We start from the raw sequence: 25,642 nt of genomic DNA on the forward strand, positions 1-25,642 counted from the left end.
TTTATAATAAAATTGTTTCTAGCTAACATTATTTATATAAATAATAAGAGAAAAAGCAAAAAAATAATACATTGATACATTTATCACGAAAATCTCTTCTTTCAGCTAGTCGAAGATTTCAATCGAGCGGATGGACGGTCTGAGAGTCGTTCATGTTACACTACAATTCCTTCTTTCGTATATAGCCCTTCTTTCTTGCCACTTTCTTTTTCTGTACTCTCGTAGCCGGCTACGAAACGACTCGTTGCAGTCGCCAAGAATCATGCAACTTTGACGAACATCGTATCCAAAGGACGTTCGCTATTTTATTCTCTGTCGCAGCTATACAACAAGTTCTCTTCTTTCCTCTCTTCTCATAACGTACTCTTCCTTTTTCTCTTTACACCCTTGCAAAATAAAATTGCAATCGTTTTCGCAAAGATCAAATGATGCGAGCCGCCTTTCTCCTCGTCGCGAGAATTATTTGAAGAAGAGAACCAAGTGTTCGCGAGCTTGCGATGCTCGATTCGAGAGCGAAAACTTCCCGAGGAAGTCAGGATCGAGAAGCAATATTGTGGCGAAAACTTCTAAGACGGAATCGCGAGAGAGCAATCTATGTAACAGTTCTCTTTCGACACATTTCGCGGCGCACTTTTCCGACACCTTTCTCGCCGCAAAACTTTCCATTCGCGCCGCGAGTTTTACACTCTGACATAGAAAATACGGCAAAAAAGTACTGCATAAACAATAACGATCCGATGACGGAAATATGAAGACCGGATCGAGTATGAGGCCGTAAAACAGCGCATCCGGATAGAACGGTTTTCGAAATATTGCCCGTGAAAAGAGCCGGGAACAGAGAGTCCTATACGTAGACTGCGCCACAAGACTTTGAAGATGCAAAGGGTGCAACCGCACACGACCGAGTCATAAACGCACGTTCGCCTGTAATCAAGGGCGACCGCAAAATGTTACAGCGATACCCCGTAAAACGAAGGAAACTAGGACAGACATAAAATAAGAAGAGAAAGAAAAGCGAGGATGACATTTATGAAAAGTAAAAGAAAAAAAGGGAAAGAAAAAAGCAAGCATTTTCCACCTAAAAACGAACGCGCGCGCATGACCGCTCCAAGTAATTGGAAAGTAATGGGGGACGTAGAGTAAAAAGATATTACGACAATGAGAGATCTCTTTAAATGCAATCGTGTATTTCGCCCTTCGTTTCGAGGACGCGAACGAGCATTTCGTCGACGACCTGAGCACAGGGAAAGGGTCCTATAGGGACGTGACGTCGCAAGCGAAAATCGAGCAAATAATGAGGTAGAGCGTCGAAGACGAAGGCGCAAGGAAAATAAGGAACCGTCGCGTCCCCATGATGAGATTGGTGATCAGAATGCAAGCGAATGGCAATCGGCGATGTAATGAGAACAATGGTTTCCCCGGGAAATCATCAAAGAGAACACTGCAAGAGTATATTAAAATTTGCAGTCGAGTGTCACCTGCAGGGATGAGGTCCCTTTTATGACTCTCTCGCTGTAAATGGCATTACGCTAGAACGATGTAAAAACGCCGTCGTAAAAGCGGGATAAAATCCATCCTCAAGATGGAGCGATTAAGAGATAATGCAGGTGTAAAGTCGCTCGAATACTCTTGGACTGCTACAAAAATGTAGTAGGTGGTTATATAGCTGCAAAACGACATCATGGAACAACAACAACACAATTAACGAAATGAAGCTGCCGTAAAGGAAGTCAAAAGTGCTGCTGGCAATCAGGAAAACGCAGTGATATCGTCAACGATCATTCTCGGCAGCATTTTTCTTCGAAAAAAATATAATCTTTAGTAATAATGTAGAAATTATACGTTTGTATAAAGTAATAATGTCAATGGAACATGTTGTTTCATCTCTCTTGCAAAATACAGCAGCGTTATTAAAATCAAAAAGTAATTCCGGAAAAGTAATAATGGGAATAAATTTAAAAAAAAAAAGAAGATGTACATGTGTACGTATATATGTATAGAAAATTACTGAATGAGAAGACTCTGATTAGAAATGAACTAATTAATAAAGTTTACATTTAACTGTATTTAAGACAACAAAAAAAGAAGCACTACGGCATCTATGACACTGAAATTGCGAAGCAACATTATTATTGCAAATTTGTGCCTAGCAAGAAAGAGCATCGTAATGTTTGCGCAAAAGCGAAAAGAAGAGTAAAATGCGCATTCGTAGTATCAATAAAACCGGTTATTCGTTCCAAATAACCAAGAACTAGCTCACAGTTCCGCAAGTAGTACGTAAAAATGCGGAAATTGAGTAGTAAAATAGTAAACCCAAACGCGCGCGCGCAAAACGGGGACGCAAAGCGCATAAAAAAAAGCTGCGAGGAAAGCAATTCAACTGACAAGAGAAATATATACAGAGAGAGAAAATGTGTGTGTGTGTGTGTGTATGTATGTATGTGTGTGTGTGTGTGAAAGAGAGAGAGAGAACTATTACGTGACTACGTAACGAACGAGCCACTTCGTCGACGAGTCGTTCGAAGTAATCAAGGAATAGAAAAGGTAAACGAGAGCCTTCAAGAAAAGGAAATGCGCTTGGGAAACGAAGCGAGATTCGTGGGGAATCGTGGGATCGAAAAAAAAAGAAAGGAAAAAAACAAAAAGAGCATCAACGACGCGAAATTTGTACACTCGCGCAAATAGACTGCATTTAGGGTATCTAACAGCAGTTCTATGAAAACGCGAATACGCGAAAATTGTGTCACGAACAGTGGAAATGAAAAATGTCAATGATTAATCTGCATGTCTAACGCAGATATAACACTAAACAGGTGATTCGTTCTTCAGCGAGTCGATTCTGTTATTAAGTAATTATTAGTATCCGGTTTGCGCATTATTTATTTCTGTAATAAATTACATATAACATAAACTCTCCCTTGATTAATCTATTATTCTCTCTCTTGCAAATATTACGTTAAATGTAATAAATAAAAGTTTTTCACTTAATTTTTCAATGCATGATTTTATAAAGGCGTAATTTGGAGGTGTTAAAGCCGAAATAAAGAATTTAATGATATTTAAAAAAAGATCTGTTAAAAACTCTTCAACTCTCTCTCTCTCTCTCTGTTATTATTAAAGCTTTACACGGTTTTACAAAGCAATATTACGATGGCTCTTTAGAAATACTTTATTGATGATGATATGAATAGCATCACAGTTACGTGAGCAGCATTAAAATGACGAAGCAGCAGCATTCATAAAAATTAGCTTGAAAGCCGTGAAAAAATGAGAAAATGGTTGAATTGCCGCCCTCTTGCATTTCTTTAATAGAGAAGTTATTCCACTTGTAACTCTTAGCGCTTCGTAATTATGAACTGAATGAATTAAAGACCACATCACGCATAAGGCAGAAACAAATGGATGAAATAAAAAGAAATACATCTTTCAAATGTTCTATTCCACTTCGTATTTATTTTAATCTCGTTGAATAATGTAATATTTCATATCCGCGTCCTAAATACCGTATAAAAAACTATTTATCGCAAAAAAGAATTATAGTAAATACGAAAAAAGTTAATGTATACAAATAAGATTTTTTGCCAGATATTCTCTTTCTCTCTTCAAATGTTTTTATATTATAATATAATTATAATTATAACGTAAACGCAATTTTTTAATTTACGTGAAATGCACACATGTCGTTATTGATTGTTTTTCGCCGAATTATATATTTAGCAGAGAAACATCGACATTACAATGATTTATAAATTCTGCATTAACCATCACATTAACTGGGTCGGCGTTGCAGCGCATGTAATAACTAATTAATTCGGTAGAATAATTTAAATTACGACCTATCTGTCAGTTGGAAATTCGACGACGTCAGCTATTTCATCGGTCATAATTAAATTGGAGCATATGGCGGCCGAAATATGAAGCACGCGAAGCAAGTCGAATTATTTTGTAAAAATTTGCGGAGCCTGCCATGAATTGAATATACTATGAATAAAATGCTTTTCACATCTCGCATTGTACATAATTTTTGTTCGGCGGATGTTTGCCCACATGCGTATGAAATAAATATTTTAAATAAATATTCCTAACTATATATGAGAGGGAAAAAAAACTTTATATACGCGAGTAGCGGCTGTTTCGTCGGAATATAATTTTCTCGTCGTCCTGCATTAATATAAAAGTTGCAGCATCATGTTTAATTTGAAAAAATGTACTGCTCGATTTCACATCCGTAAAAAACTTGTCAAAACGCGGAAAGTTTCTCTCAACAAATACGCATAATTAATTAACAATTCTCTATTTCTCAAATCGAATTTAACGCAATAATTAACAATAAGTAACAAAATAAATAACAAAGTGTAAAAGAAAAGATTCTCAATGTAAAGAAATATTACTGTATGTTCACGATTAATATGTATTTTCTATTCTCTATTAAACATTTATTTAAAAGATGTATGAATCACCCTTAAGAAATTTTAGAAAAACAAAAATTAATTAAAAAAAAATATGTGGCGTAAATTTTTGTGTTAAATTTTGTATTAAATTATTCTACCAAATAACTCTAGTAAATTCTGGTAAACAATGATTTACCTTGGCTTTAAATTTGCGAAATTTAATCAACATAACATAGTATATAACTAGGCAAAAAATATTACTGAATAATACTACTTTTGCCCGGGAGATTGTAATTTCCTGCATTTCATATCGTAAATTCTTATATCAAGCTTTATGCCATAATATATTCGATGTGAATTTCCAGCGAAATAATCGGTGGACGGATTAAGTAACTCGAAACGTCATAAATATACGCAACCACGTTATAGAAGGCGAGTCTTAAAGATTCATTAATAAGAGGAGATGGCCTCTTTGTACACGACAATTAATCACAGCCTGAGACGCTCGTGCCGAGCTTTATGGAACCGTTAACATAGCCGTCGAGATAACACGAGGAAGGCGACCCTTTTAGTATTTTATTCGCCGACACTTGAAGCTCTCCTTTTTTTCTCATTTTCACGCGCGCCTCGTCCGATCATTTGCGATCCCCTATTTTAACATTTCGGATGCGCTCATCCGATTATAGCGATCCAATAATTAAGGGGAATGGATTCGTAATTGGAGCAAACCTTCGCGATTGTAGAAAGGGGAGAATAAATATTGCGTCCGAGCGCAAGCGAGACGAAATAAATGAAAATGTATCGCTCGAAAATCTTTAATTTGCGAGAAACGTTTTGCATCTACGTTATATGTAACGTTATTCCGTTGTATAAAAGAAACTTGGTTATTTCCTGATAAAAAAGGTAATCCGATGAAAAAAGTATTAAAATATTTTACAGCGTGGCGCCGGAATATTTCACGTTATTAAGAAAATTTTACGGCAGAGTTGATCCTAAATATACATTGATAGGACTAATTATTTTAATTATATTTTTTTAACGTTCAGCTATAAATCATGGGTGGGAGAAGACGATGATGAACTACTCAGTGATAAAACTATGATAATATAAAAATAATTACAAAAATTAAATTATGTAATTATACATAATTAATCAACATCACATCCGTTACATGTTATAATAGCATTTGCGATCGAAGTGAACTTCGATTACATTAGTTCCGCCGAAACTCCGAGATAACTAGTATCTAAACAGGAGTTTCGGGCCTAATCGCGAACACGTAAAATAGCCGATATAATAAAAGTCGAGAGATGAACTAGATCCCAATATTATCGTAGTACGTAGTCTTAATCGCAGCTTAAACGTTCTCACGATATGCATTCCTATATTGTATTTTTATCTTTAAGTATTGTTAAATGTGTATCGATGATTCTCTCAAGTTGTAGAGGAAACAGAAAGTAGGTTACGGAAGGCTTTTGTATGCATATTCTATCAGAATGCATTTTCGATAGCTGCATGATAGTGTAAGCGTTTTCTATTCTCCGTCGCTATTTCTCTGCGCAATATAACCATCTCGCCTCTTTCTTTTCGTACACGTCTACACGCACTTTGCGCACAAGTAAGTACACTCTATCTTCAACCTTTTTTTCTTATTTGCGCTTATCTAGCATAATGGATAATTGACGTAAGTTACCTTCATTATTCTAGCGAAGCGAGAGACGCTGATTTTAGCGTAATTGTGATCAATTCATATCGATGCATCATGTCGTTGTTACAAATCTATTAGCATTGAGATGAAGTTAGATGAATGAAACGTTTATTTATAAGTATAATGCAAAAGGAAAATTTAAAAATTATCTAAGGAACGTTTGTTTAAAATATTGAAACGTTCTTCAGATATTCTTTCGCGACATCCTTTAAACGTTCTTTAATGCAGAAATGTGGAAAACGTGTAAGACATCTGGAGATCCAGATGTCTTAGATCCTGCCTTTTGGACACTTTTGTTGCTAAATGTATAGTGTATGCTACTATATACATTATATATATATATATATATTTTTTTTTTCTCGTGTAAGTGTGCTTTTCCTTTTAGCTCTGTGTTATCTTTATCCCGATTATTATTATCGAATATAATAAATTCTCTTCGCTATTATTTCTTTCTCAACATTCGCCTTCAGTGTGAATCGCGAGAGATTCCGTGACTGGTATATTCGGATGGCACCGAATCGCCGTGTGTTGTGATTGCGAGTGTATCATCGTGGAGTGTGTGTCTTCTTTCACGCGGAGAGGTTCGAACTTTTCGCCGTACACATCAGGAGAATGCATCTGTACAAATATGATTCCGTGTATCTCGTTTATTATGTCATTCGTTAAACCGAAGGAATTGATGGAGCCTTCGTCTCCGGGGAAAACGAGGTGAAGAAAGTTAATGCACGACACAAGCTACGTACATCATAGATGCAAGAAGATATAAATTGCGAAATACATCAAGCTGATGTCAAGCAGATCTGAAAGCGCAGTGTGCACTTTTGCCTGATAAATATAACATCGGAGCGAAAATCCGTGAAAATTGTATTTGAAAAATGAATTACTCTCTCTCTCTCTCTCTCTCTCTCTCTCTCTCTCTCTCTCTCTCTCTCTCTCTTCGGAGGGAGTCGTCATTTCTCTTATATATTAAAGCTTCGGGTTTTAAAACATTTTTAGAATACATAATACATTCTCCAAATGTTCGAGTGTGTTTGAACCTCTCCGCGCGCAACCGGAAACGCGCAAGCAGTCGTATAAGCGAATGAAAGATTATTAAATGTATCTGTTGAGTAAAAAAATGAGATGAAAGCATAAGAAGCTTCGCGTAAGAGGAAACGATTACCTGGGCTATGAGCTGAGCTAAAAGAGAATCCGAATGAATAATCTTTCATTCTCAATGAAAAAAGCGGGCCAACAGCGTCGGTCCACGCCATTTCCGTGACTAATCGCCTTCTTTTTGTATTCTTTCTTCGGGGGATTTTCGAAAATACCTCGATTCAGGATCATACTTCAACTGCATCATGTTCATGGTGGCGAGCAGCGTCGTGTTGACCGTTCTGGTACTCAACTATCATCACAGATCGCCCGATAGATACGTGATGCCAAATTGGGTAAGATATATATTTATAATGCAATTAAACATAATATTAATATTATTGTATTATGATATTAAAAGTTATATATAATATATATATATAATTTTAGGGAATATTAGCTTATTCCTCTTTAATTGATAATTAATAACAAACACATCTCTCAAATAATATAAATGCAACGATAAATGCAGTATGCGTTATTAATGGCACAACATTGTGAAATAAATAACAATTTGTCACGAAAATAATTTCGCATACAAACGACTTTAATTTAATTAATTAATTAATTAATTAACACTGATAATGTTAATTAATGTAATTATATTGTAATCATACTAATTATTTATATCTTTGTTTGTAATCTATGCATACGAGTCGCCTGTCAATTGAAATCTTCATCATTGACACGAACTTTGTACAATGGATTACATACGAGTTCGCGAGAAAATTAATTAAATATATAGTCGTGGATATTTCCAACTTGCTTTGAAAACACAGTCTTTGATCAACCATGTAGTAAAATATTTCAGTTGAATAAAGATTAACATTTTAGATACATGAAAATAAGCCGCTTAACTAAACGGATTAGTCGCGATTGCACTTACTCTCGTTATTGTTGTACTCGTATTATACCAAAATCAATTGCAATTTACAAATTTAATTGCTTTTCATTATGCTCGATAATTGAATAAGCAACAATTTTGAAATCGTTAATAATTATAATGTATAATCGTAATAATAAAATAATCGTAATAATAAAATGCGATGATAAATATATCAGACTTTCAGATTGAAGAGAGAGGATGGGACATTATTATTTTCAATTAGATATATTATAACAGATATACAGAATAACACATAATAATAATACGTAATAGCACATAGCAGATAATTATAATCATAATACAAAATTATAGCTTAATCGCAATTATTTAAAGAAAAAGTATAGAAATCAGAAGCCATTAATTTAATTCGAAATAACACGAAATTTTGCAGTTGTATGTGAAAAATCTCTTGAATAATGGTTAGCAATATATTTTGAACAATTTTGCGGTAGTTAGTACGTCCATTAAAAACAGTACTGTATTTCTTGAAAGTTTGAAATGCCTTCGAGGTGTTAGTCGCTCTCGACTCGTTCCTCGGTTAATATAAGTTTCGTCAACACAAAAGAGAAATGCAATCTGAATTCAAACAAACTTTGTTTACAAATCGCTCGTATGTAATAATGCCAGCATAAAATGCATTACATTAGATTTTTAATCCAATGAATAATTCCTTGAGTAAAAAAGAAATACGCTTTTCAGGTATGAAAAGCTTAAAATTGCATTTATATGTATATATGTATATACTGATTAAAAATTTAATAGATTTACCTTCTTTTTGAATTTTCTTTAGAATTTTGCTGTTAAAACTCGGAATATGCAAAATATATTACACATAACTATCAAAATAGCCGCTATCTCGAGATCAAAAAATGATTGCAGGCAGAAATAACATTCTCAAAATTATCGACAGCTATCGCAGCTTGGAAACTCCACTTGTTCTAGCAATTTGCTATTATCCGTTACACCTAATAACCTTAAATAGCATTGTAAATCCCAATATTGTTAAACTTCAAATATGATACGCGCGCCACGTTTAAAATTCTATACTTTCAAATTTCTGAACGATTTTACGTTCTCCTGGCAAAATTCAAGAAACAAAGATGCGAGACGAATTTACTGAAAACTGGGCGAGATGCGATGTAGTTAGAAAGTTTTAAAGAGCTAATAATTTGTTTTCGACGTTTATGCGCAGGTGAAAATACTGTTTCTGCAATGGCTGCCGTGTGTGTTGCGCATGAGTCGGCCGGGCAAGAAGATCACGAAGAAGACCATTCTCATGAGTAATCGTATGAAGGAACTGGAGCTGCAGGAGAGGAGCAGTAAGAGTTTACTGGCGAACGTTTTAGACATCGACGACGATTTTCGCCATGGAAACAGCGCCGCTAATCCTGCCTCAGGCTATATAAGGTATCAACACTCAGTGTTCGCTGTTCAATTTCTCCAACCCGTCGCGGTCGGCGAAAATCCTGCGACGTGAAACAGAGCTTAACGCTTATTTTCTCTGGCCAGTCGCATTATCTCGGTTTTGTTCGTTAACAAGAGCGATTGTTTATTTATTTATTTTTTTTTTCTAGTAACACTCGAACGAGCGAGCGTTATTCGCGGAAAAATAACGGAAAATCGCGTTTTAATCTTGCTGGCGAAAAAAGCACCGGGGAAAACAAAAACCGACACAAACGCATATAATAATCCATTGAGCTATCGAATAAGCGGCGACGAACGCATCGAAAACGGGACGGGATACGTGTTTCCGAATAAATGCACCTTGTTGCGCGTAATTCAACTCGCGTGTTCACTTGCGCCCGACGTTATTTTACACTTTCGGAGGTGTAAGGGGAGGAGGGAGAAATCGAAGACACGATTGCAGATCGATTACGAGACGATACACGGTTCGGTGTTTACTCCGTAATAACTCTGTGAAATCGCCCACACGAAATCTGTCGCGCGCGCGACTGTCATTTAAAAAACGGCCGCAACAGTATAGTTATAGTTATACCGCCTGAAATCGAATATCGAGATTTTCGACCCTCGATAAACGCTGACTCAATCCACTGGACCCCAGGATTTCCGCGTTTTCCCACGGGATTTCTTCGCGAATTTTTTTTTCCTCTCTCTCCCATACCCCAGTTTTCACGAGCCGTTAACAAAATATTCCGTCCTAACATTTTTTCGCTCGACCCTTCAATAACCGCTAAACCAGAGTTTGCCGGACGATTTTAGCCCGACAATCTGTGTTTTTTCCTCCGTCTCCTCTACTCTCCTCTCTATCATGTCCCTACGAAAACTCAATAATGGAAATGCCTATAACTATTACTCCAATTCGAATGCACGGCTTACAAATAATTTTCATGCTCTAATTCTCTGTTCAAATTTATACAAAAATATAGTGTTCATTGGACTTTACATAAAAAATAGTAATTTTACAAGTGTATTATTTGAAATGAGAGAAGCTCAAATAATGTAAAATAACATAACAAAAAAAGAATCTTAACAAATGTAAATGCAAAAATTAATAACTAATGGCTTTCTTGTTGAAGAAGACGATTATAAATATGAATGCTGTAAAATTTTCAGATGTAAATTATCATGACAATTCATAATCGTTTTGCACCGCGCAAGAAAATTTTGCTAAAACTTTGCATTTTATATTTCTTATACATGTAAATCGAAGTAGATCATTTCAATAACTTAAACAGGTTTTACAAGGTGTTCCAGAACTACCATAAAACCTGTTAATGGCAGATTCCTAGTATCACATTTGAAGACGATTTTTTCTTACAATTAGGAAAAATGTCGAGGGAGGTTATCATTTCTTGCATATTCCCAATTTTTGTCATTATGTATCTTTATAAGCTTTAAATTAAAATTTTATTAAAGTAACTGAAGAATTTGGTTTCGTTAATATTTTATTCTCACAAAGTTTAGTTCGCAAGAAAAGGCTTTATTTTCAATTGCTTATAACTCGAAACCTATTGATGCTTCGACATTTTCCCTAAGAAAAAAATCATCTCCAAATGATACCAGAAATTTATCATTAACAGCAGGTTTCACGGTAATTCTGGGACTTCCTGTATATGTTCGAATCTTCTCAAATTCTCCAACGATCTGTGCAAAATGTCTGCACCTGAAAAAAAATCTTGTTGCATTAAAAGGAGTTCTGATAGATTCAACCAGTAATTATATTTCGTCCATTTTCGAACAGAATTGTTATTAATGCAATAAAATTTGTCTTCCAGTGTGTCGATGACGCTTTACCTTGAAAAGTATCGCGTGACATCTTGAAGAGACGAATAATTAATGATCAATAATTGACGTCATCTTTTACAGTAGGTCGGCGTACGGCACACCGTTGTCGGCCAGACCGGCGACAGTCGAAGAGACTTCGGCATCGTTGCCCCTCAGCGGTATGCAGAGGGAACTTCACACAATTCTCAAGGAATTGCAGTTCATCACTAGCCGCATGAAAAAGTCGGACGAGGACGGCGAGGTCATTAGCGACTGGAAGTTCGCCGCCATGGTGGTCGACAGGTTGAGATGCTTTTAAATCTTTCATGTGGTCTCGTGCAGAATCGCGCGCGCTCGCGGAAAAATCACGGACAAAGAGATAGCTCTTACAGCGATGCTCGAAATTCAGATTTCTCATTTTTCGCACAAGGAAAAACTCATCCACCATTTATGCGCCGAACCATTAACTTAACTCTAGACGAATCCATTATGTAAATGTTTCAAACTTACTTAGTAATTATCAGCTATTCTTCAAGAATTTCTTCAGCATTTCTATTCTCAATAATTTCACGATCGCATAAAGTTCATTTACTGGAATAATGTCAATCGAATTGTTGTGAATTTTGATCATCTCGCGACAGATGTGTCTTCATATCTGTTATGTGCAATTTAAATTTCTTTCCAAACGGAATAATTTTTTCGTCTTTATTATTTATCTAAACGATAAGAGTTATTCTGCAAATCGACTTACAAAAATAACATGAAATTTTTTTCTTCCATGAAATCAAGGCTTTGTCTGTTCATCTTCACGTTATTCACGGTTTTGGCCACGGTGGTGATACTGTGTCGTGCGCCACACATAATCGTCCAGTAATAGACTGCCCCGGTCGAACCGAAAAAAAACATGCACAAAAAATGCCAGGGATAGCGCCTCCTGGAATTTGGTAAGAACATCAATTACACGTCTCTCTTTTTATCACAGCTGCCTCCTCCCCTTCCTCATACCTAATATTCAATTGTGTTCGCGAAAAGTTTTCCCAATTGTTTCTATATTTTTTTTATTTCATATTTCATTCCGTATATGTTCCGTAAAAAAGAACGCTAAAAAAAAGTAACTGTCTAAAAATCTCAATATTATTTTTACCGAAATATATATATATCGTCGGTTCGATCTGTCGAAGCTCGTAAATTCCCTTAACAATATACGACTAGTACGTCGCTCGTATGTGCAAGATCGAAATCAGCCTTCAAATTCGTGTCGTACGTACGTACGTATAGTTCGCAATCATTACGTGCGAATGACACAGGCCAGATGACCATAATGCAGTTAATAATGCGTGGAAATGTTAACAAGCGCCGTGTAACAAGCTCGGCTCATTGGCCGTTGCACGCGTTGAAAATTTCCAATCGCGCCAACGCGAATGTCTCTCTATTTCGCTATTTCGTCGTACTAATTGCCGGTCGGTGCCTCCAGAACGCAGGTCCGGGTCGCAATTATTTATGCATTAACTCGGATGTATACGATCATTCGATTATATAATTTCAAGTACTCGATCCTGCTTCGTTATTGGCTTCGAATAGTACGATAGTACGAAATTATAGTGTATGCAATTAGTGAAGAATATTTATTATTTGCTTATAACAATTTATAAATTAACGGGCTGTTAATATTCACGAAATGCCACGTCTCTCTATATAGGAAGCATATAACGTTTTAATTACATAATTATGCAGCGAAAACTAAAACATTAATTAGCTTCAACTTGCGTGGCCTTTGTATGCTTTAGTGTGCTTGGAAAAAAAAGAAATTACATATAAAAGATTTTTCTTTCTCCCCTTTTTTTTCCTCTTTGTTTGTGTAATCCAGGAAATTCCCGACCCAATTTATTTTCTTAATATTCTCGAGTTTAATTACACGATATTCCCTCTCCCAAATCGAAGATTAAAAAGTTATCGGAATATATTAGCCAGATGGAAACTCTCACATTTCGAGCTTTAGAACTGCTGAAAAACTAAAAGTCCGACTCGAAGGATTTAATAAAAAAAAAAAATAAATAATAAAAAATAAAAAAAATAAACTCGCAAAAATCGATAGCCGCGCATATACAAATTCCACGGGAGAATCCTGTTCGTCCTAAAAGCAGTCCTAAAATCAGTTTCCTAGAAATGAACAGTCAGACATCTCGCGTTTATACTCGCGACTTTCTTCTTCCTCCGCAGGAACGACATCCGATTCGAGGAGGCGGCTACGAGGAGCGCGTCGAAGTGACGGGAAAGCGCAGAGAAAGAAAGACGGACTCATTAGCCCCTTTCGCGCCCTTCTGCGCAACTCACCCCTTACGGGAACAAGAGAACGTTCTCTCGTTTTCGGATTTCTCACGCTGGAAAACGCCGGGTTGTGCCGCCCGGTTTCTTTTCGCGCGACGTGCTTTCACTTAGGCGATATAATAGGGCTAGCAAAAGAGTGAGACCACCAACAACGTTCACGAGAGAAGCAACGGAGGAGATGTTGGACACGCGGCAGCGGTGGCGGACCTCCTCGTCTTTCGAAACGGGGAGAGAGAAACACGCATGCTTGGCAAGAAAGAAAAGAGAAATAATGCTTCCGGAATTTTGGAGAAGAGAAGAAAACGAAGAGGAAGGGAACAAGGACCCGATCGCCGATCGTCACGCTTCGTTGCGGCTGCGTTCTTTCGTTTTAAGTGACTTAATTAACTAGTTCTACAGTGCGAAACCGGTAGGTAATGATGCGACGCGACGCGAGCTGGACGAAGATTTAGAGGCCATCTCTAAATCGTAATTAAAAAGGAAGAAGGTAGGTGCAGACGAGAGTAAGAAAGAGAGAGGACGCGCTGCCAAGTGAGTCTAAATGCGCGTAAAATCGCGGGGCTCTCGCCGATCGTCGATTCCGATCGACGATCGCCGATCGATCTTCCTTCGGCGATCGGGATCGATTTCGAGCTTCGTCGAGCGATGCGATTTTTCGCGGATAACGCGATAAGTGGACGCGCGACGGAGAACGATCTGATGAACACATATGGGCAAATCGCGAGAGAAGGAGAGATGATCGCGCAGTCCTCGGAAGAGCGTTGTTGCGGCCTTTCGATAATAGTAACAATAACGATATAATAAAAATATTTCTTATAATAATAAAAATAATAATTAACGATATAACTGACTGTTAGTCGCTTTGCGCGCGCGCGCGCGCTCGCACGCACGCGCGTTACGACTGAGTCGTAATTAATTAACGCCGCGATCTGTTGAGGGTCTCTCGTGGGGAGCCGAGACGGATTTTCAAATAACTGCCAAATATTAAGAAAAACAAACTCGAGTCAGGGGTGTTCAACCTTCTCTCAAAACGGTGGGAAAGTAAAAAGTGCGGCCTGGACGATCGACAGGGTGAACGCGCGCGGCGCCGTGACCAAATGACGAGAGCCGAGACGAATGGCGACCCGTGTTCGCCGTTTGTTTCGCGTTCGACGAGGATCCTATAATACATATATATATACAATATATTTTCCCTCTATATACAAATCCGCGGTTCAGCCGTGCGTTTCTCCAAAGGCGGGCCCTCCCTTTTCCTTTCCCCTATCCACGGATTACGCGAAGTCTAATAAACTTGCGCCACCACCGATCGCACGATCGACCCTCCACGCTCGATATATTTTTCCACGTTCTCCCACGTTATAAAAAGCCCTCCTGTCTCGAAATGCGTAAGGGATTCCTTCGCACTTCCGCAAAACCCGCCAATATTATCACACCGCGTGTATTATTTCTTGGTGCGTGCGTGTATTACTTCCTGGTGCGTGTGCGTGTGCATGTACGTGTGCGTGTGTGTGTGTGCGCGCGCGTGTATGCGCGAGTGTATGAATGTGTGAGTGTATATCTGTGTGTATGGCTCTGTGGATGCGTGGGTGTATGTATCGGACACGCGAAAAATATACAAGCGCACAAAAGAGCGGTCGCTTATTTAGTCGATCGGCGAAAGAGGATCGATCGATCGATCGGCCGCTCATTCGTCCGAGGATCGTGCAAGCCGCATGAGAGCCGCGTACGAAAAAAAAAAAAAAAAAAAAACGCGCGGCGTAACTTACTGAGCGACCACACACCCGCACGAAGGGGCGAACGAACCGCGCGCGAAAAAAAGAAGAAAAAAAGAAAACTGCCAAGTTGGACCACCCCTGCTTTCCGTACAGAGTCATCACGCGCGTACCCTCGAGTACCTCGAGGACCTCCGGTGTGAATCCGTCGTGGATCGTGATCGAGCACCGCGAGAGCGATCGACATGCATGTATATATTCACAACGCCTATCGCGAACGACGTTGATTTATTATATCTCGGTGGATCGCACACACAATTTCTTTCGTTCGACTTCCCGCTGTCAAATCCTTTGACGATTGTAATTTGAAATGAGACCAAGTGTCCCAAATTGCGTCACGCTTTTCTGACCTCTGTTGCTATTCGTCGTGCTACTTTTCAAGGACGAATCTCTTGAATGATGTGTCAATATAGAAGTAGAGTCGCAGATGATTAATCGATAAATCAAGGGACTTCTCTAATACAGAGTGCCCCGTATTTAGCGAATCACTGATTTACAGTAGATTCCAGACGGTATTTGGAGACGATTTTTCCTTAGCGAAAATGTCGAGATACCAATAATTTTCGAATTATAAGCGATTGAAAATAAAGGCTTTTTCGCAAACTAATAATAAGTCTTGTAAAAATAAATCATCAACAAAATCACATTCTTTAGTCGATTTCAGGTAGAGTTTACTTTAATAGAATTTTAATTTAAAACTTAGTTACAAAGATACATGATAGCAAAAATTGAAGACATGCAAAGAATGATGATCACCCTCGACATTTTCGCTGTTGTGAAAAGAAATTGTTTCCAAATAACGTCGAGAATCTAACTGTATGTATATATCAATGATCCGCTGAGTATGGAACACCTTGTATATATTCTGATAATATAATTTTTCTGCTATATAAAAAAGTATTAATATTTCCATAAAAAATATATGCCCTTTTTAAGAGGAAAAGAAGATAATCATAAATCATTTCAAAGTAATAAACTCGTTTTATACCGATTACAATGGCCGATGTTTGTAATGGCGGAGGATGTAAAGAAAACTTGTAACCCCGAACAAGCTAATCAAACAATTAATCCTCGAGGGCGGAGGGAGATGAGAGAGGGATGCTGGGAAGCTTCCGGAGCCCTCATTAGCCTCTCGCTGAATTCGTCGTCGTCGGGCAAGTCGATACTTTTACATACCACGCGGCTAATTACGAACCGACGTGCGATTCCGCTTGTTATCGTGTATCACGTGGATTATACGGATCAGCTTTCTTTTCATGCAAAAAAGTTTCGTCGTTGATTTTTCATTTATTTTATCGCCATTATATGCGAGCTTTTTTTGTCAATTTCATGCGGATTGATGGCGTATTATTCAGAATTTCAAATTACATTCACGTTTAGTCATCGTAACAGTTGTTATTACAGATAAGATACGTTTGCACGCTTTAATGGCATTAAAAAAGAGGGAAATATCTCGAAAGAAAATGTTGCGCAATAAAGAAAACAAATAAATATCATAAGACTTTAACGATCACATAACAGGTAGTTGGATAATTAATATTAATTCAGAAAGATCTTGTATATATTTAATCGAGGAACTAAATTTCCCCTCTCTAACTTTATAATATTGTGTAATTGATAATATCATTATTAAATTACGCAATTTTCATCATGATTAAATTGCACTATTTTTTTCATTCTATTTTTTTCATTTGCTCCAACAACATGTAAAATCAATCCTACCTCGACGATATATATAGAATAAATTTCACGTAATTGACAAGATAACTTTAATTACGTATGTCAAATTATAGTCGCCAAAGGTTTTAAAGCTGCCAAACAACCCCTTCCTTTTTCCTTCTGTCTTTTTCTAACGAAACTGTACGAAATGACAGAATGATATAATCGTTCAAACGTGAACAAAAATATAAAGATGAGTAATATTCAAGTGTTCTGACTAGCAATACTCAGACAGATATGCATGTACAAAAGTGAGAGAAATCGTTTATGTGAGACAAATAAGTACATTCAATTGGTACACGAGTACATGAATACACATCCACGATGGACTGTTTAAAATTACGAAGACGACAGTATATTTATCTACCCACTCTCTCTCTCTCTCTCCCTCTTCCTCTGCTCTTTCTTCTGAAACAAGCTAGATAATCGACGATAATCGATCATCTACCGCTACAAAATCTCATGAAAATCGCGATCCACCGGGTAAAATCGACGAGGAGCAAATAAAATCAAATCCGGAAATCATTGCAGAATCGTTTCTTGGAACGGTTTCAGTGATTATCGATCATTGCAGACAATCATTTCGTGCGACACGTAGATTTGCAGAGCGCGTGTATTAGGGACGAAGGAATTGTGATAAAATTGTGAATCGCACGCGAGAGAACGGGACAAAGGTGCGCGGACGCACAGAACAATTTTCGAGCACAACGAATCGCGAATAGAATTCGCGAGCACGCGAGAGAGGTGACCAAAGGATCGTTTGTATCGCGCAATTTCTCGACGGTGATGTCGCTAGAAATATCGTTTCGGAGTTACGTGTTGCAATGTGTTATTTCTACACAATCGCTGCAAACTACTACTGCGCTCGTAGTACGGCTTGCTGTAATATAATAATTAAATGGAAGTCGACGATTGGATCGAAATAAGGAATTCTGTACGTTTGCGATTTGTATCGCCAATTAATTAAAATATGTATACGCGATTAAAGAAGTAACGCGAAGTATATATTCCTAGGCAGCTTAAGCCTCCAAGTTAACAAGGAGCGATTGTAACATTTATAATAATTGCGAGTTGCGTTCCTAATCATTGAATCGTAATCATCGAATCAGCTAATTCGTAATCAGTGATTCAATAAATAATAATCAATAAATAATAATTTGTTCACTCGACTTGATATTCGTTTGAAGCTAGCTTTGCCAAGTCAAGCATTATAGTCTCGTTCTCTTGCAAGCAGTTTCTTTTCTCAGATAATCGACGAATTTTTTTCTACGATTCCTCGATCTAGTTCATCAATCTAGTAGACATCGCGACATCGTTGAATTAAATACAAACCCACGACGCGAACTTCGATCCTAGCTGGACCGAATCGCCGGAAAAGTCAGCCGAGATTTCGAGATGCGGCCGATCGACGACAGATTCACCCGGAGTTTTCTCCGAGATCTAGCGTAATTTTCTAATTCATCTCACGCGCGCGCGCCACGTAATAATCGATAAGTATACGATGAGTATTAAAGCGAGTGGTGGCGACGACCATATAGTGTTGACGGCGATATTTACGGATGGCGGACGCTAAAAAAAGAGAGAAAAAAAAACAGAGAAATCCGAGGACGCGTCGCGCGCAGTGTAACGTCAAATCAAGTTCGGGACGAGGATCGCACAACCTGCGATCTCGAGAGAAAATAGCGACGCATCGCTATATAATTAATATATAGGCGATACCTTGGGCAAGAAAGATACACATGTGTATGTATCCGACGCAGATCCGTATCTCGCTAACGCGCTTTTAAACGTTAAAAGAAAAATTGATTGTTGTGCTCGCCACGTTGATTTTGTTGAACACACGTGATTCTCTCTCGTATTAGAAGTAAAAAATACCTCGAGATCGGACGAGCGTTAAATGCGAAGCGAAATGTGCACGGAAGTCATCGTATCCTCCTACGTATAGACGTACCTAATATAGGGCACATGTGTATCTTCGATGCCGCCTCACCGGAGATTTTTTTATATATACGATACACAAGGGCGCAAAAAAAGACGACGACGGGGGAGAGTAGTGCATTGTTAATTCCAAAAAAAAAAACGCTCAGCAAAACGAATCTAGCGAGTATGCAGCGTAGAGAAAAATTTTACATGGTGTTTGTACATTTAAGGACTAAACCGCGTTACACACGGAGGACCACTCTGTGATCGAACCGCCGTACTACGTAATTAACGAGAGCATTGAAGGAGCGCGCGCAAGAGACAAAAAAGAGGGAAAAAGGATGAGAGAGGAAAATAAAAAAATTGGAAAACAAAAAGAAAATGAATCCGTGTAACATTAAGCGAATTAAGCTCTAGAAGCTCGACGATGTACGGTAAACGGTTTGGTTAGTGTGAAGGCATGTAGTTATTATTACTATTGTTTACGCCGAAGGAAACGACGATCATCGTTAGTGCTATTATCACACACGCACATATACACACAGATACACGCACATATACGCACACATGTACACATACATACATACACACACGCATACGTACATCGCAGGAGACTATTACTATTAATATGATTACTATTTATCACTATTACTAGCGCTACCGAATATTATTATTATGGTTATCATTGCTACTATTATTATTATTACTAATGTCGTTACTAACTATACTATTACTATTACTATTACCGCTAGAAGCTACACTTACTATTACCTATCTACCGCTGCTCTACTGTCGTTACTATTAATTGTGTGCTAACTTCTCTAACTCTCGCCATCGGGCGTGGAGCGCGCGATATAGCGAGAGATCGCGCACGATTTTAGTCGATAAGCACGATTTGCGTTTTTAATATTCAAAATGTGGTGTTTTTTAATATACGCGCGGATAAATATACAGAGAGAGAGAGAGAAAAAGAACGAGAGAGACAGACAAACGGACGAGTGACAGAGCTCAAGCGATATCACGACATATCCCGAAATCGCGTTGATCGAGAATTTATAATATTACGACGAGCTGTCGTAGGAAATCATGCGCACGGTGCTTTGGTAATCGACTTTTGTAAGGCATTTTCGAAATAATAATGCGAAGCCGCGACACATTTTTACAGAGAGGGCCTGTGGAGGATATTCCTTCGTCGCGTTCTCCAAAACAATTCGAAAACTTTCGCGGAAACATTCTTCTTTTCAATCGGCCTTTTCGATCGGAAGTAAACGAGTAGAATTTCGATAGAGTCGTTGCTGTCGCATTTTTAATCTGGGCAACAATCGCGAGAGACGACGCGTATATAATACAGTGATAGAAACTCGATTACTCGATGTTGCGTAATACTTTGAAACTCGTGACGAATTAGGCCGAGACTTGGAAGAGACTTGGGTATATCTCTGCGCGAAAATTCTCCTCATCCCGTCGCGATACATTTGGAAAATTTCTCTGCGTTTGCACGCGTTTAATCCTTTCAGTCTCAAATAATAATTCAGTTTTTCTAAAGAAAATATATATGACACATGTGTGAAAAGAGAGAGAGAGAGAGAGAAAGACCATTATAACAGTAGTCAAAGACGATGGTAAAAAGATCCAATTAAGAGAGAGAATTGTAAAGTAGAAGCTTTTACATAGTATATAGAAATGGTTTTAACAATTTATGAGAGCTGAATAAAGCGAAGTAAATTTAAAAAAAACATCAATCATTTATTCTGTGCCATAAACGCATTGTATATTTATTCTCTGGTATACATCCTTTTTTAATTGAAAAAAATAGCAATTTTCTTCGATACATACATATTATTTTCAAATATTCAATTTTAACCGGGGCTGAAAGAGTTAAGCGCTGCATCGATTTTATTTTCCACGCGCGCGGTTCTCTTTCCAGTAGAACGGCTAGATTTCTCGATTACCTTCGCCGCGATTAAGGATATGGACGGCGAAAGAAAAAAAAGGAACACATAAAAAAAACATATACGAAATATGTACGCATCTTCATTGGTAACGAAACTCGTTTCGTAAGCGCGCAGGCGGGCGCATTGAAACATGAAAATTGTGTAAATAACTTCTGTGATAAGAATCGATTATATATTAATAATTGCCGAATGCGAAACCCCTTGAGACGAGGACGACGACGGCGGAAGTAGCGGCGCGAACCCAAGCCAACTACGAGAATTTCGCTTCGCCCAAAACCGACATGAAAACTATCGCGAAAAACACATTGCACCGAACATTTTTATACATACATATAATACGCCGTTTAAAGGTATATATGTTTTTCTCATTACCGTCTCGCATGCAATAAGCAAACTTTTATAAACGAACGAGATATCCACCTGCACATTTAACTTGTATTTTACCTGTATTTGTTAAACTGTTTCTGCTCAAAAGGATAATCAAACAGCATTCATTTAGATAGAATAGAATATTGTACCTATAAACAAATAATACTTTGTGATATATACGATTTTAAAGACATGTGCGCGTTAATCTCCATTTTCAAAATTGTATTTATAGGATTTGGAAACGTAGATATATGTATAGGTGGACCGCGATAGACGACGCGTAAACTTGATAGACGTCCGACTTGAACAGTTATCGGAATAATATACGGACCGGATAATTGGCTTCGTTTCACGGTCGAAATAGTCCAATCTTCTAAATTACTCGAGTCGGTTCCCGCAATCCATCCCATACTAAATTAGCCGCTCCTGTCAGGTGAGATTGGTTTCGGATCTTCTCGCAAAAAAAAAAAGAAGAAGAATCATTGGCATCCTTACAACTATCTTTTGCAATCGTTCCGCGATCCTCCTATATTCTTACTCACTTCGCGTTTTCGAGCAAATAACAGATCGAAATATTCGATAGCAAAAAAATGAACCGCGCACATGATACGTTATCAGTTTCGTGTTGCGCGGCCAAGTTTAACGTGTCTTCATTTGCGGCTAATCGAGGCCAATTAGTAGCAGCGACTCTCGCGAACGTTCCTCTCCCATACCCCCGACGATGAACGAAGGTAAGCCGGAAATGACGGGGCTTAGTCTGGAAATTGCCAATCGACGTCTATAATTCGGCCGTTTTGCGGCCGATTTCGAGCCGAAGACGAAGCGGCGACGCGCGTGCTTGAAATACGATCGCCCAGATTGCGAGAAATAATGAAAAAAAAAGAGCTAAAATGGAAGAATGCCCCGCGATTTTCCGCGGCAAATAGCGATCGACGTGGCCGGCCCGTTAATAATTACAGCGCGCTCGCTAATTAAGCTAAGCGAGGAATCACGTGTCCGCGCGATCTGTTTTTACTTTTTTATATGACACGCGCTTCGTCGCGACGAGGACGACGAGGCGCCACTTTTCGACGATTACGGTACGTCTGATCGGTCGCGATTATCGAGAGAGAGCTCGGTGAGGAGAAGATGAAAATTGATTTCAAAAAGAAGAAGGCCTGGGTCTCGCGACGTTACTTCCGACGTTTAAAAGCGGAGCGGTTGCGAAGAACCCTCGTTACGCACTTGAGCGATTTCGTTTCGAGTCAGAGGTGGTGCATTATTATTGATAAGTGTATATATATTATAAAGCCATGCGTTTCGTGCGTCAATATGTACACACATACGCATATACTTTGAACATACGAATATAAATATATATATAAATAAATATAGGCATATATATATATATATTATATATATATATATACATATATATATACATAGATAATGCATTATACATATATATATATATATATATATATATATATATATATTATACATATTATATATACATATATATAGCTTTTACATATATATATATGTGTATATATATATACATATATAGCAAAAAATAATATTGTAACATACAAACACGGGAGAATCTGCTAACGGTGAAAAAAATACTATATAAATTGACATTAAACGTTAAACTAATGGATAGTGCGAACTGTTAATAAATTGTAATATTAACTAATTCATTAATGAACTAAATACAAAGGAATTGAACTAGATTACACGGACAACTGGTAGTCTGTCCCCAAAACATTCGTCTCTGTTCCTACTTTCTGCGAACATGAACTCGCGCGTTGCTTTCAGTATGCATACATAAATATAAATATATATATATATGGTTTCGCGATCGTCACACACCGAGAAAAGCGTGTCTAATTGGATTCTTCTTTTACTTTCGTCGGATATAGTATGTGCGTAATAATCTTTAATCATTTGTCACGAATAGGTCAAGAGCTGCTGGCCGCGCGATACGCTCTCATTTATATGATTATTATACTCGCATGTACATAGGACACCATTGTATACACACACGCGTGCCAACAGTGATTTATAAAACGCAATACGAAACCCGGCGTGCGAATCAAAAGAAAAAAAAAAGACAGAAAAGTAACGGTGAGACTGGAAGAGGCTACGAGAATGCCGATTGTCGTCGTTCCTTTCCCGAATTCTGCACTGATTCTCAAATAAAAAGAAAGAAGTACGGCTTGACCTCACGCACCGACCGCTCGTATTTTATTCCTCAGGAATAAAATCCGAGGGTGGTTCCTACCCCTTCGCTTTCGCTCTAACGATACGTAAAGAAAAAAAAGAAGGAAAGACAAAAAGGACGCGATGAGAGGAGAAGAAGAAAATGAGAAAAAAAAACAGACCAAAACAGGGCGTTTTTTTCAGATCGACGCGAGTTGCAAACGCGATAAAGTGACACACGCTCTAGCGTGACCAGTCGCCATCAACCATGTGTCAATATATCGGCGTTATGAGAAAAACACGCGCACGCACACATTGCCACGGATTGACCGTCGACGGATCGATCCGCCAGCCGTTTTACACGAGATAAATACGTAATGTTACGCCATTGTGTAAGTGACGTGCGCTAGACGAGGTATCATGTAAGTAAATTAATAATAATAATCGATATGTGGAGAGGAGACAAGCCAGTCGCGCGCGGTATGCTCAAAATGTAGAATAAACAAAAATTACGACACTGTAAAATGCGTTTTAAGGATATCCTTATGTATAGATAACACGTTAATACGGAGTGTGTAAATGCGACTGTCGATGATGAAAGCTGGTTGGGAAGCTGTTGAAACTGTATAGGATTAAGGCGAAAGGATGCGAGAAATTCGACGATGTTTGCAGTAATGCGTCGCTATTTATAGCGTGAAAGAACAATGCGTATATGCGAATGCAAAATTCTACATGAATAATCTTGCGTTCCTAACAATGAGAAATATTGTCAGATGAATAAATGATGGATTGACGCTAATTGATTTTAATTTCTATATCACAGTATCGAACGCGAGTCGACATAGAAATTTAAACCAAATAAAAAGGATATAGCTATTGTTTGTTCTATAAACACAGTGGCCTTTATTTTATTCCTTTATATAAATTCCGCGCATTCAATTATATTACTCTTGTGTGAATATATTAAAAATTGAAAATTTTACGCGTATCATATTTAAAGAACTTAAATCTGCAAATATATAAATTTTCTAATAAAAGTAAAAGAAATGGAGAAGAGAAGAAATAGAAATGCAACGTATTGAACAAAAAGCTACAGCCTAGAAGTTCTTTCGAATGAGTATACCGAGAAAAAAGAATTTATAAATGCAACATTAATAATTAAATGCTCATTTTTAAACAAAGTCTCGATTCGCCAAACGTCTCGAGTACTATTTTATTTAATCATTTAATTATCTTTATTGAGTATATTATTATCTTATCTTATCTTATTGAGTATATACCCTTTGTTTAAGTCGATATAAAATGTGATAAGTTTCGACAGTTTTGTACAGACAAGATGGGGAAAATAAATGTCACGCAGTCTTTGTCTTCTACATAAATCCACTTTCTTATTCCTCTCAATTCTCTATCTATTTCTTGTAATATTGAAATAAAAGAGATTTGAGCAGAAATTTATGGATAATTTACCTTCATGATTATTCCTATCCTATTAATTTCAAACGTTCAAAGTGATAAAGTTGAAAAGGAATTACTTATATGACAAATTAAAAAGAAATAGAATCATTTAATATTGATCTCTTTTCTGTCTTTTTCGATTTTTCGAAAAAAGTAATTGTATGTGTATTCACTCTATATTACCTGGAATCTCCTTTATTATAATACATCTTATGCTTTATATTTTGCTTGTGATTGAATCGATACTAGTTCAATTCATTGAATTACATACTACTATTCATAACTGATAAGCAACAGACAATTAATCATAAATTAATACATGACTTTTGTATGTTAATAGAAGAAAAAACCATCGTATGATTTACAAAGTGCCAACCGTAGATATATTGCGAAGATTTTTATCATATTTATATGTATAATATACAAATAGGGGAAATATATGTTAAATTGAATAATTTATATTTTAGCATTTGTAAAAAGGCTTCCTAAATAATATATAATATCTCTTTCAATTTATATAATATATATTTAAATATTTGATATTTTACTTCTGATTGACGCAAGTTGAAAACGCGATAAAAAGACACAAAATTATTCAT

At 37.4% G+C, this 25,642-nt stretch overlaps 1 protein-coding gene across 6 annotated transcripts in view; it reads left to right on the plus strand.

The window, feature by feature from the left end:
- nAChRalpha6 (nicotinic acetylcholine receptor alpha6) overlaps window positions 1-25,039 on the plus strand; it is a 226,627-nt gene extending 201,588 nt beyond the window's left edge. For all 6 annotated transcript variants that reach the window (XM_085486606.1, XM_085486601.1, XM_085486604.1 and 3 more), the window contains 5 exons: window positions 7,420-7,529; window positions 9,312-9,526; window positions 11,447-11,647; window positions 12,134-12,288; window positions 13,565-25,039. In XM_085486606.1, coding sequence (XP_085342732.1) covers window positions 7,420-7,529; window positions 9,312-9,526; window positions 11,447-11,647; window positions 12,134-12,218 — 611 coding nt within the window. In that variant the 3' untranslated portion in view covers window positions 12,219-12,288; window positions 13,565-25,039. The remainder of the gene's footprint in view (window positions 1-7,419; window positions 7,530-9,311; window positions 9,527-11,446; window positions 11,648-12,133; window positions 12,289-13,564) is intronic.
- The last annotated feature ends 603 nt before the right edge of the window (window positions 25,040-25,642 follow it).

Source organism: Nylanderia fulva, unplaced genomic scaffold, assembly GCF_048542155.1.
Source record: "Nylanderia fulva isolate GAGA-0341 unplaced genomic scaffold, ASM4854215v1 Scaffold45, whole genome shotgun sequence".
Lineage (NCBI taxonomy): Eukaryota > Metazoa > Arthropoda > Insecta > Hymenoptera > Formicidae > Nylanderia > Nylanderia fulva.